The sequence below is a fragment of the Scyliorhinus torazame genome, chromosome 13 (assembly GCF_047496885.1).
Source record: "Scyliorhinus torazame isolate Kashiwa2021f chromosome 13, sScyTor2.1, whole genome shotgun sequence".
NCBI lineage: Eukaryota > Metazoa > Chordata > Chondrichthyes > Carcharhiniformes > Scyliorhinidae > Scyliorhinus > Scyliorhinus torazame.
In genome coordinates, this window is record NC_092719.1 from 118735220 (window position 1) to 118747922 (window position 12703).

At 57.2% G+C, this 12703-nt stretch overlaps 1 protein-coding gene across 4 annotated transcripts in view; it reads right to left on the reverse strand.

Annotated features, from left to right (window-relative positions):
• grip2b (glutamate receptor interacting protein 2b) overlaps positions 1 to 12703 on the reverse strand; it is a 324567-nt gene that overhangs the window by 152305 nt on the left and 159559 nt on the right. For all 4 annotated transcript variants that reach the window (XM_072472104.1, XM_072472105.1, XM_072472103.1 and 1 more), the window contains exon 8: positions 10042 to 10189. In XM_072472104.1, coding sequence (XP_072328205.1) covers positions 10042 to 10189 — 148 coding nt within the window. The remainder of the gene's footprint in view (positions 1 to 10041; positions 10190 to 12703) is intronic.

Below are 12703 nucleotides of genomic sequence, written 5' to 3' on the forward strand. Positions count from 1 at the left end.
GATACGCTCCACGGCCCCTGTAGGGGATACTGTGGGTTTTACCCTGGGTGGGCCACCGGTGGGTGGCAGAGGCGGAGGGCGGGGGGGGCGGGGGGGGGGGGGGGGCGGGGGGGGGGGGGGCGGGGGGGGGGTGCCCATACAGCTGGTGTCACTCCGCAGAATTAGGGGCCTGGGTGGGTGGTCAGTGGGTCAGCTTGGACTTGGGGAGATGCTTAACTGCGATTTCCTAACTGTGAGTAGGAAGTAAATTACTTTTGACTTGCCTTTAGGGACTCCTCATTGACTACAATGGGTGGGTTGAATGGAGTGGGCAGTGCACAAGACACCAGAGTTGGAGGAACACAGGATTTAAGCCACAGCTTAAATGGACCGCTCTGGAGGGGCCTCCAGTATAGCGCTGGGAGGGTGTGTGTCAAGGCCAATGCGCACGGGACGCTCTGATTGCCTACAGGTTCATCAACTAGGGGAGGGACGTTGGAAGGGGTGACTGGCAGGGGCACGGACACCACATCCCAACCCCATACCCTGTCACTATCCCCCCCTGCCAGCTACCCCCCGCTTGGGTTGGGGGTGGGGTGCGGGTGGGGAGGTGAGGGAGACCAGCCCACCCACAATGTCCGGCCATTACCTCCCCCCTTCTTTTTGACCAGCCCAGTCCAGCCCATCCCTCACACCCATCTAAGACAGCACCGAGACAGGTTTTAACAGTGGTAACAGGTGTTTAATGGGAACAAATATTTACAAATTTGCGCCCTAGCCCCTATAACTAAACTGTGCCCTGCACCTGTGCCAATCTAACTGGTATCTAACTTTATGGCCTCACGGGCCCTAACGCTACATCTAAGTGGTGTCATGGTGAGAGTACCTTTAAGAAATGGGTGTTTGTCAAATAGCTGCAGTGATGCCAGAGTGTGGGTGGAGCTGGGCTGTCTGTCTGCTTTACTTTCACTTTGGGCTGTCTGCTACAGGGTGTGTTTAGTTTCGTTTTGCAGATTGGGAGCTGCAGCCAGAGAAACAAGGTGTAATTCTGATTTCTTTCTGCATGAAAGGAATTCTTCAAATCACTTGCTAGTTTAAAAGTGATAACTGCTCTCAGTAGAGAATTTAAACCTGATGTCTGTGTTGAAGAGGGGTTTGTCTTATGGATGTTACAAGGAAAGATTAAGGGTTACTTATAGAATATTGTATCTGTGGGGATTATTGGTGTTGATAGTTGTTAAGATGTTTACTGTGTGTTTAAAAATGTTAACCGGATTCATAGAATAAACAGTGTATTTGTTTAAAAATACTTTCGATCTCTGTTGCATCACACCTGTAAAGTGGGCCCTTGTGCTCCCCATAACCAAAATCTATTTGAAGTTGTGGGTCAGGTGAACTCCATGATACACTTTGGGGTTCTCTAAACCCTGGCCCATAACAGTGGTTCGCCAGACAATATAGCAGAAGTGGAGGCATCCTGTTGTGATTCCTGCCCTGTGTCCTGCATCCCCTTTGGCGGGCGTCTCCTGGGGCGACCCGGCCTGGATGGGCCCGTCTGCTGCTCGGGTGGCGTGGTGCCCCCTGTTCTGCCCACTGCCAGCCAGATGCACCGGGTCAAGGGGGGGGGGGGGGGGGGGAGTTGAAGAGAGTCTGAGGCGCTGCAGTGTTCCGGCACCTCCCCTGCGGGAGTCACTGGCACGGGACCCAGCACCTCCTCCTCACTCAGGGTGCCTGATCGTCCCCAGATTACTCCATGGGATGGGGGTGCGAACGGAGCTATCCCCTGAGACTCCCCCCTCTAGCTGGCATAGCCAGTCCTGGAGGGCTTGACCAGGGTCCGCCGCTCATGGACATGGAGCATAGGGAGTGGACCATCTCCCCCCGGGACTGCGCCACATCATGCTGCGACTGTGCCACTACCATGTGGGTCTGTGCCACATCAGTTTGAGTCACATCAGCCAGTGACTGCACAACCTCCCTCTGGGACCAAGCCATCTCCCTCTGCGTCTTGCGCCACATCAGCCAGCGCCTAGGCAATGCCGCTGAGGTTCCCAGCCATGGCCTGCAGTGACTGGGCCACACTCAGAAGCGGTGTTGCAATGTCCAGGTGACTCTGCCACATGGTTGCCTGTGAGAAGGCAACCCTGCCCTGGGCCTCGGCCAGCGCCTGCACAGAGTGCCCCAGGCCTTGGACATGCTGATCCACTGCCGCAACCGCCACCCCAATGCCTCCACCGCAGATGCCACCCGTGCAGTGTTGGCCTGGGGGCACGCGCTGTTGGCACCACCTACTGCTGCTCCACACGGTTGGACTCCTCCAACTGTGCCTGCAAGTGCTGGATGCTCGTTGACAACCCCTCATGTAGTCCCTGGTTCTGCGACTGTATCTTCACTATAGATGGGACTGTCCTTTCCAGAAGCCCGAGGCCCATCTGGACGGCAGCTATTCTCTGGGATCGGCCCACCCTACGGACCGTACCCCCCCTTGGGTGTTCGTAACTCCACCTGATATCCGGAGCAGCTGTGTGCTGCGCACCAATAGTGTCCCAGGAGCCTCTTCACTAAAGTGCGCAACCGAGGTGAGTGCCTCTGGGATGGCGGAGGGTGTTGAACACAGCTGTGACGGGAAATCCGTGTCATCTCCGACCGGAACTCCGGTGTCTCCTGAATCTCAGGTGGAGGACTGGTGTCCAAGCTGCTGTTGTCGATGCTCAGTTCACGGCGGGGCTCCGGCTGTGGCAATGGCTGCGGGCGGGGGAACACCTGATGGACCCACCCCATCACCAGCAGGTCCTGCAAGACACAAGACGCAGGATTAGACCGCGAGGCGGGGGGGGGGGGGGGTTGAGGGTGGTGTGGGGGTGAGGGTGGGGGTGTGGGTGATGTGGGGGTGATGGTGTTGTGGGGCTGTGTGGGGGTGATGGTGGTGTGGGGGTGATGGTGGTGTGGGGGTGTTGTGGGTGAGGGTGGTGTGGGGGTGATGGTGGTGTGGGGGTGGTGTTGTGGGGGTGAGGGTGATGTAGGGTGTTGGTGTTGTGGGGGTGAGGGTGGTGTGGGGGTGAGGGTGATGTGGGAGTGATGGTGTTGTGGGGGTGAGGGAGAGGGTGTTGTGGGAGTGATGTGGGGGTGAGGGTGGTGTGGGGATGATGGTGTTGTGGGGGTGATGGTGTTGTGGGGGTGATGGTGTTGTGGGGGTGAGGGAAAGGTTGTTGTGGGAGTGATGTGGGGGTGAGGGTGATGTGGGGGTGAGGGAGAGGATGTTGTGGGAGTGATGGTGTTGTGGGGGTGAGGGTGGTGTGAGGGTGAGGGAGAGGGTGTTGTGGGAGTGATGTGGGGGTGAGGGTGGTGTGGGGGTGAGGGTGGTGTGGGGGTGGAATAGGGTAAGGGTGTTGTGGGGGTGAGGGTGATGTAGGGTGAGGGTGTTGTGGGGGTGAGGGTGTTGTGGGGGTGAGGGTGTTGTGGGGGTGCGCGTGGTGTGGGGTTGAGGGTGGTGTGGAGGTGGTGGTGTGGGGGTGAGGGTGTTGTGGGGGTGAGGGTGTTGTGGGGGTGAGGGTGTTGTGGGAGTGAGGGTGTTGTGGGGGTGAAGGTGATGAAGGGTGAGGGTGAGGGTGGTGTGGGGGTGAGGGTGATGTAGGGTGAGGGTGGTGTGTGGGTGAGGGTGGTGTGTGGGTGAGGGTGGTGTGGGGGTGAGGGTGTTGTGGGGCTGAGCGTGGTGGGGGGGTGAGGGTGTTATGGGGGTGAGGGTTGTGTGGAGGTGGTGGTGTGGAGGTGGTGTTGTGGGGGTGAGGGTGGTGAGGAGGTGAGGGTGTTGTTGGGGTGAGGGTGTTGTGGGGTGAGGGTGTTGTGGGGGTGCGGGTGTGGAGGTGGTGTAGGGTGAGGTTGTTGTGGGGGTGTGGGTGAGGTAGGGTGAGGGTGATGTAGGGTGGGGTGATGGTGTTGTGGGGGTAAGGGTGGTGTGGGGGTGAGGGTGGTGAGGGTGATGTAGGGTGAGGGTGATGTGGGGGTGAGGATGGTGTGGGGGTGAGGGTGTTGTGGGGCTGAGCGTGGTGCGGGGGTGAGGGTGTTGTGGGGGTGAGGATTGTGTGGAGGTGAGGGTGTTGTGGGGGTGGTGTTGTAGGAGTGAGGGTGGTGAGGAGGTGAGGGTGTTGTGGGGGTGAGGGTGTTGTGGGGTGAGGGTGTTGTGCGGGTGGTGGTGTGGAGGTGGTGTAGGGTGAGGTTGTTGTGGGGGTGAGGGTGATGTAGGGTGAGGGTGATGTAGGGTGAGGGTGTTGTGGGGGTAAGGGTGGTGTGGGGGTGAGGGTGTTGTGGGGCTGAGGGTGGTGTGGAGGTGGTGGTGTGGGGGTGGTGTAGGGTGAGGGTGGTGTGGGGGTGAGGATGATGTGGGGGTGAGGGTGGTGTGGGGGTCAGGGTGGTGTGGGGATGAGGGTGTTGTGGGGGTGAGGAAGGAGAGAGGGGGTTGGTGTTGTGGGGGTGAGGGTGTTGTGGGGGTGAGGGAGAGGGTGTTGTGGGAGTGATGTGGGGGTGAGGGTGATGTGGGTGTGAGGGTGATGTGGGGATGTTGTGGGGGTGATGGTGTTGTGGGGGTGAGGGAGAGGGTGTTGTGGGAGTGATGTTGGGGTGAGGGTGGTGTGGGGGTGAGCGTGGTGTGGGGGTGAGCGTGGTGTGGGGGTGGTGTAGTGTGAGGGTGATGTAGGGTGATGGTGTTGTGGGGGTGAGGGTGGTGTAGGGGTGAGCATGGTGTTGGGGTGAGGGTGGTGAGGAGGTGAGAGTGTTGTGGGGATGAAGGTTGTGTGGGGGTGAGGGTGATGTAGGGTGAGGGTGATGTAGGGGTGAGGACGGTGTGGGGGCGAGGGTGGTGTGGGGGTGGAGTAGGGTAAGGGTGTTGTGGGGGTGAGGGTGGTGTGGGGGTGACGGTGGTGTGGGGGTGAGGGTGATGTAGGTTGAGGGTGATGTAGGTTGAGGGTGATGTAGGGTGAGGGTGGTGTATGGGTGAGGGTGGTGTGGGGGTGAGCGTGTTGTGGTGGTGAGCGTGGTGTGGGGGTGAGCGTGGTGTGGGGGTGAGCGTGGTGTGGGGGTGAGGGTGTTGTGGGGGTGAGGGTGGTGTGGGGGTGAGGGTGATGTAGGTTGAGGGTGATGTAGGTTGAGGGTGATGTAGGGTGAGGGTGGTGTATGGGTGAGGGTGGTGTGGGGGTGAGCGTGTTGTGGGGGTGAGCGTGGTGTGGGGGTGAGGGTGTTGTGGGGGTGAGGGTTATGTGGAGGTGGTGGTGTGGGGGTGAGGGTGGTGAGGAGGTGAGGGTGTTGTGGGGGTGAGGGTGGTGTGGTGGTGGGGGTGTGGGGGTGGTGTTGTGGGGGTGAGGGTGGTGAGGAGGTGAGGCTGTTGTGGGGGTGAGGGTGTTGTGGGGGTGAGGGTGTTGTGGGGTCAGGGTGTTGTGGGGGTGAGGGTGTTATGGGAGTGGTGGTGTCGAGGTGGTGTAGGGTGAAGTTGTTGTTGGGGTGAGGGTGATGTAGGGTTCGGGTGATGTAGGGTTCGGGTGATGTAGGGTGAGGGTGGTGTGTGGGTGAGGGTGGTGTGGGGGTGAGGGTGTTGTGGGGGTGAGCGTGGTGTGGGGGTGAGGGTGTTGTGGGGGTGAGGGTTGTGTGGTGGTGGGGGTGTGGGAGTGGTGTTGTGGGTGTGAGGGTGGTGAGGAGGTGAGGGTGTTGTGGGGTGAGGGTGATGTAGGGGAGGGTGGTGTGGGAGTGAGCGTGGTGTGGGGGTGAGGGTGGTGTGGGGGTGAGGGTGGTGTGGGGGTGAGGGTGGTGAGGAGGTGAGGGTGTGGGGGTGAGGGTGTTGTGGGGGTGAGGGTGTTGTGGGGGTGAGGGTGGTGTGGGGGTGAGGGTGGTGTGGGGGTGAGGGTGGTGTGGGGGTGAGGGTGGTGAGGAGGTGAGGGTGTGGGGGTGAGGATGGTGTGGGGGTGAGGGTGGTGTGGGGGTGAGGGTGGTGAGGAGGTGAGGGTGTGGGGGGTGAGGATGGTGTGGGGGTGAGGGTGGTGTGGGGGTGAGGGTGGTGTGGGGGTGAGGGTGGTGTGGGGGTGAGGGTGGTGAGGAGGTGAGGGTGTGGGGGTGAGGATGGTGTGGGGGTGAGGGTGGTGTGGGGGTGATGGTGGTGTGGAGGTGAGGGTGGTGTGGGGGTGAGGGTGGTGTGGGGTGTGGGTGTTGTGGGGGTGAGGGTGGTGTGGGGGTGATGGTGGTGTGGGGGTGATGGTGGTGTGGAGGTGATGGTGGTGTGGGGGTGATGGTGGTGTGGGGGTGTGGGTGGTGTGGAGGTGAGGGTGGTGGGGGTGTGGGGGTGGTGTGTGGGTGATGGTGGTGTGGAGGTGAGGGTGGTGTGGGGGTGAGGGTGGTGTGGGTGTTGTGGGTGTGAGGGTGGTGTGGGGGTGATGGTGGTGTGGGGGTGAGGGTGGTGTGGGGGTGATGGTGGTGTGGGGTGTGGGTGGTGTGGAGGTGAGGGTGGTGGGGGTGTGGGGGTGGTGTGTGGGTGATGGTGGTGTGGAGGTGAGGGTGGTGTGGGGGTGACGGTGGTGTGGGGTGTGGGTGTTGTGGGTGTGAGGGTGGTGTGGGGGTGAGGGTGGTGTGGGGTGTGGGTGTTGTGGGGGTGAGGGTGGTGTGGGGGTGAGGGTGGTGTGGGGGTGAGGGTGGTGTGGGGGTGATGGTGGTGTGGAGGTGAGGGTGGTGTGGGGGTGAGGGTGGTGTGGGGGTGATGGTGGTGTGGGGGTGAGGGTGGTGTGGGGGTGAGGGTGGTGTGGGGGTGATGGTGGTGTGGAGGTGAGGGTGGTGTGGGGGTGAGGGTGGTGTGGGGGTGAGGGTGTTGTGGGGGTGAGGGTGTTGTGGGGTGAGGGTGTGGGGGTGAGGGTGGTGTGAGGGTGGTGTGGGGTGTGGGTGATGGTGGTGTGGAGGTGAGGGTGGTGTGGGGGTGAGGGTGGTGTGGGGGTGAGGGTGGTGTGGGGGTGAGGGTGGTGTGGGGGTGAGGGTGTTGTGGGGGTGAGGGTGTTGTGGGGTGAGGGTGTGGGGGTGAGGGTGGTATGAGGGTGGTGTGGGGTGTGGGTGAGGGTGGTGTGGGGGTGATGGTGGTGTGGAGGTGAGGGTGGTGTGGGGGTGAGGGTGGTGTGGGGGTGAGGGTGGTGTGGGGGTGAGGGTGGTGTGGGGGTGAGGGTGGTGTGGGGGTGAGGGTGTTGTGGGGTGAGGTTGTGGGGGTGAGGGTGGTGTGGGGGTGAGGGTGGTGTGGGGGTGAGGGTGTTGTGGGGTGAGGGTGTGGGGGTGAGGGTGGTGTGGGGGTGAGGGTGGTGTGGGGTGAGGGTGGTGTGGGGGTGAGGGTGGTGTGGGGGTGAGGGTGGTGTGGGGTGTGGGTGTTGTGGGGGTGAGGGTGGTGTGGGGGTGAGGGTGTTGTGGGGATGGTGTAGGGTGAGAATGTTGTGGGAGTGGTGTTGGGGGGGGGGTGCGGGTGGGGGGGTTGACACGTGTTATGGGGAACCGCAACTAACCCGGGTCTCAGTTCCTTACCCGCGGCCGAAGTCCATCCCGGTGACCTCCCTTTATTCCGGTCTGCCGACCACATCCGCGGCCCTCTGCTCTGCCATGGTTAGGGGCCACAGGTCCGGCGGTCCCCCTCCTGTCTTCTCCTGCTCCCGGCGGTTGTGCGCGGCCTTCTCTTAGGGGGTGGGGGGAGGGGAACAGACAACAACAGTGTTAGACAGTCTGACGCATGCAGCATAGGGGTGGGCACCGGCCATGGCAGCCGGTTTGGGTGGCAATGTGAGGTGCAGGGTGGGGGTTCGGACAGAGGGGACATCGAGTTATGGGGGTTAATGCCAGTGGCACAGTGCTGCCTATTCATCCTGGCCACCCTGTGGAGGTCCTGCAGTTTTTTACGGCACTGCTGGCCGGTCCAGATGGTGTTGCCCACGGCGCTCATAACCTCTGCCACCTGCGCCCAGGCTTGGCGAAAGGCGGTGGGTCACCCATCTCTTCTCCACCGCGTCCAAGAGGGTCTCCAGCTCGGCATCTGTAAACCTCGGGGCTGCTCTCCTTCCTGCCATCTTGTTGGCTGGGATGGTGTGTGTGGGGTGTGCAGTGTGTATATGCGGCTGGAGCTTGTCAGCATCTGTGAAGAGCTAACGTTTCGAGTCTGGATAACTTTCTGTCCAGTGTTTTCTGTTTTTGATCAAGAAAACAATTTGTGTATCGAGTTCCGTTCTTCACCATCTGGCTTGAGATCCAATTATTATCCAGCCTCCCAAGTCCCAAACCATGGCATTCCCTCCCTATAGGTTTCTGGCTCTCAAGCTCTCATTTAAGATGCTTCTTAAAACCCAAGGTTTCAGTCACTGGTCTGAATATCTCATTAATATAATTCGCTGTCAACCTCTTTTTGACTGCAGTCCTGTAAAGCACCAATTGGGATGCTTTTACTCTATCTTAAAGGGAAATATAAATGAAGTTGTTGTTGTTGCTGCTGTTGCAACACTTGCCCAGGATGGCCTGGCTGAGGTGACACATAATAATAATAATTATTATTATCTTTATTAGAGTCACAAGTAAGCTTACATTAACACTGCAATGAAATTACTGTGAAAATCCCCTAGTCGCCACATTCCGGCGCCTGTTCGGGTACACTGAGGGAGAATTCAGAATGTCCAGTTCACGTGACAGCACGTCTTTCGGGACTGGTGGAAGAAACCCACGCAGACACAGGGAGAACGTGCAGACTCCGCACAGACAGTGACCCAAGTGGGAATCGAACCTGGGACCCTGGCGCTGTGAAGCAACCGTGCTAACCACTGTGCTACCTGATGTGTTGGGTGTTCTGGATCACAAACAGGTCGCCAACACTGGAAGTGGTGCAACTCTATTTTATTATAAGGTTAACTATATTTACATACTTGAACTGTGGGTAAATGCAATACCAGCTTTAACTGTTGACCCTTGCCTAGTCCTAACGAGGTGATGCACTCAGCACATGGTGAATGTCTGTGTTGCAGGCTGTGAGCTCTGTGCTCCTAGCTAGCTGCTACTAGAATGAGCGGGAACTCTCCTGTCCCCTGTCTTTATAGTGCGTGTGCTCTCACTGGTGATTGGCTGCGGTGTTGTGTCTGCTGATTGGTCCCACTGCATGTCCATCAGTGTGTGTGTGTCTGCACCATAATATACTGATGTATATTATGACACTACCGTGCCAACCACAAGATTTACCATGAGCCAGCCAGAAGTCGAACCTGGAATCTCCTGATGCAATGTTCCAGCGCTCCTTCCCGGCACCACACCAGTTTGCCACTTTCATTTCCAGTGCTCCTCATCAAACCGTTAACAAAATGGCTGAAATGTTCTCAGCTTTTCCATTGGTAGTACAGGCCAAAAACAATGTGTTCCTCAGCCGTTAGCGCTCGGTACAAGGCTTGGAGCCCCTCATCCACCTGCCCCTCCCCTTTTCAAGCTCTGCGTTCAGGTCAGTAAAACTTACAGGTGTGTTTTGATGGCAGCTCCAATCCTTCATCAGCCAATGGATTGCTGCTGTTCGCCTGAAAAAACTGACCACAGCGATCAGGGCTCAAGCTGTGCTCAGTGACAATCCCCTGCCGGAGTAGGGTTTGACCAAAACCTCTAACCTACCATGAATCTACAGCACAGAAACAGACCATTCAGCCCAAATGGTCCATGGTTACACTCCAAGTCAGCCTCTTCCCAGTCTAAATACATATTCCCACATGCACCACACCCGCAATGTGATAAATGAACAGGCAAATCTAGGGAGGTTGGCTCCATATTAAACAGGAACCAAGTTCAAACAGCTGAGAGAGCAGATGAGGCCTCCTTTGAAAGATGACACCTCTGAGAGTGCCCTGCTCATTCAGTATGACACTGGAGTGTCAGCCTAAGATTTCTGTACCTCAGTCTCTGGGACAAGACTTGAACCCACAACGTTTGGGACTTGAGAGGTGAGAGTGCTACCAACTGAGCTACGGCCTGAACAACTGAGTCTGGTGTTCCCCGACTGTGATTCTTACTTAAAGAAGGGGATGCAGTGAGTACCTGTCCACAATGCTGGCTGCTTTGATCCTGTCGAGGACAATGACTTGCTTGTTGCGGTGCGTCCCGCTGGATAGTGACATTCCCAGCGTGCAGCCCGGAGTTTTCGTGATTTCCACCAGTAAAGGGCCGGAGGCATTGAGCACGGAATCTGTAAGAGAGGACACCCATCAGCACAACTGCAAGACTGCCTCGCTCAGGCTGTCTGTTCAATTTCTTCCCCATGCCCCTGCCCAATGCATCGGTAAATATCCCGTCCAACCTAACCAAAACCAAAGATCAATGAGGTAGTCACCAGCTTTTAAAATAATATTGCTCATTTTCACACATGCTGTATTTTATTATCCTATATTTCCACTTGGCCCAGAGTCTCCCATCCTCTTCAACCCCAAAGGCCTCTATCAAGCAATGTGTGCACCCACTGGCAGAATAGCAAATTGGTTCTGCTTTCTCTTAACTTGCAGCCCAAGAGGGAAAGACACAATAAACACAGGTGCTGATATAATCGAGGGATCTGGATGGTTTATCGAAAGAATAACAGGTTACCAAAATGGGGATGAGTTACAGGCTGGGATAGTGTAATGGGTAATGGATACCCAACATTGGGTTCCAAACGAGAAGCTGATTGAGTGGGTTGAGCGGTTTAAATGTGAAACCTGCGCAATGCGAGGGGCAGTTTCTTGTGAGACGTCGCGATGTGGGTCTCGCCCTCTCCATTAGGCGAACTTAAATATGTCTGCGCCGTATTCTCCTGGGGCCTGGGAACTAACGGCATCCCCAGCAAGGCCTCGACTGGGTGCCGTTTAGTCTTTGTTCACACAAACGTGGACCAATCGTAACGGCACCTGGGGGAGTCTCCCAGCCCATTGGAGACCCCTGGGTGGTGGGCTCTGGGAAGAGTGGCACTCTTGCTGGCACCCAGGCATCTTGGTACTGCCAGCCTGACACCTTGGCATTGCCACCCAGGCACTGTCAGGGTGCCTGGGTGGCATTGCCAGGCTAGCAGGGGCACTGCCAGGGTGCCACATTGGCAGTTTCAAGGTGCCCAGGTGCCAGGTTGCCTATGCCAGGGGCTGGGGCAAGGGTGCCTTACCCTTAAGAGGTGGAATGAGGGGGGGCTTCAAGGACCCTGGAATTGGATGCAGTGGGGGGAGGGGGTCAGGAGGGCACAGAGGGGTCACTGAGGCAAATCGAAAGGTCAGGGCTGCCTTTACAAATGGCGCCCCGATCTGCGAATCATCTTCCTGAGCTCGTCAGTGCAGGGAATGATGGAAGTACGGCCTCAGCGGGTGTGGGGGGAGGTTCCTCGCCGAGGCCAAAAACATCTCCAAAATGCTGTTGAATAACGGGGTGTTTCTCGATGCGGCAGCTGCCGAGGAACACCTTGCTCAACGTGCCCAAAAGCAGACTCTTTCCCATTGAAACTCGCGTGGATTACTGTTTTAATATCACTGCGGAGATTGTGCTGTTGTTTCTCGGTTCTGGATTTAGTAATCTTGCTGGTTTGGCAGAGGGAGGGCCGAACCCCTATTAATGTGCAGATCAAAAATATGTGTCAGGGTCCATTGTTTGTGAGGATGGGAGCTGGTGCATCCACCTTTGTGGCGGGCACTGAAACGTGTGAACAGATGCTGCTATCCGGGCACAATGAAGCCCCTGTCACTTAACATACTCCTAATTGACAGCGGCAGCAACAGAACAACACAACTGCAGGCAGCGCTGGGAGAGTGCATCAAGCAGCCTCGGGGGCGGGGGGGTGGGGGGGGGGCAGAGCCTCCTGCCTGAAAGTGGTTGTCCAACAAAAGTGTTCCCTGGCAACTATTCCTAGTCTTGAGCAGGCAGGTGGAATGTGACACCTCTCTCCAAGGGCTTTAACTGAAGCAGGAGTGCCAATGAAACTGGGGATAACATTTTGCGTTTTCCTGTTTTGTTGGGGCTATGTGACACCTGATCGTTTAACATTTCTAAAATACAGCTCGTTGTCACTGCAATGTTGGGGGCAATATCACAGTTCAGATGTTGGGGACAGAATTACAGCCTCCATGTTGGGGGCAGTATCACAGCCTCCATGTTGGGGGCAGTATCACAGCCTCCATGTTGGGGACAGTATGACAGCCTCCATGTTGGGGGCAGTATCACAGCCTCCATGTTGGGGGCAGTATCATAGTCTCCATGTTGGGATACAGGATCAGGGTCTCTATGTTGGGGTACAGGATAAAAGTCTCTATTCTGGGGTACAGGATCACAGTCTCTATTTTGGGTACCGGATCACAGTCTCTATTTTGGGGTACAGGATCACAGTCTCTATTTTGGGTTACAGGATCACAGTCTCTATTTTGGGGTACAGGATCACAGTCTCTATTTTGGGGTTCAGGATCACAGTCTCTATTTTGGGGTACAGGATCACAGTCTCTATTTTGGGGTTCAGGATCACAGTCTCTATTTTGGGGTTCAGGATCACAGTCTCTATTTTGGGGTACAGGATCACAGCCTCTATTTTGGGGTACAGGATCACAGTCTCTATTTTGGGGTACAGGATCACAGTCTCTATTTTGGGGTACAGGATCACAGCCTCTATTCTGGGGTACAGGATCACAGTCTCTATTTTGGGCTACAGATTCACAGCATCTATTTTGGGGTACAGTATCACAGTCTCTATTTTGGG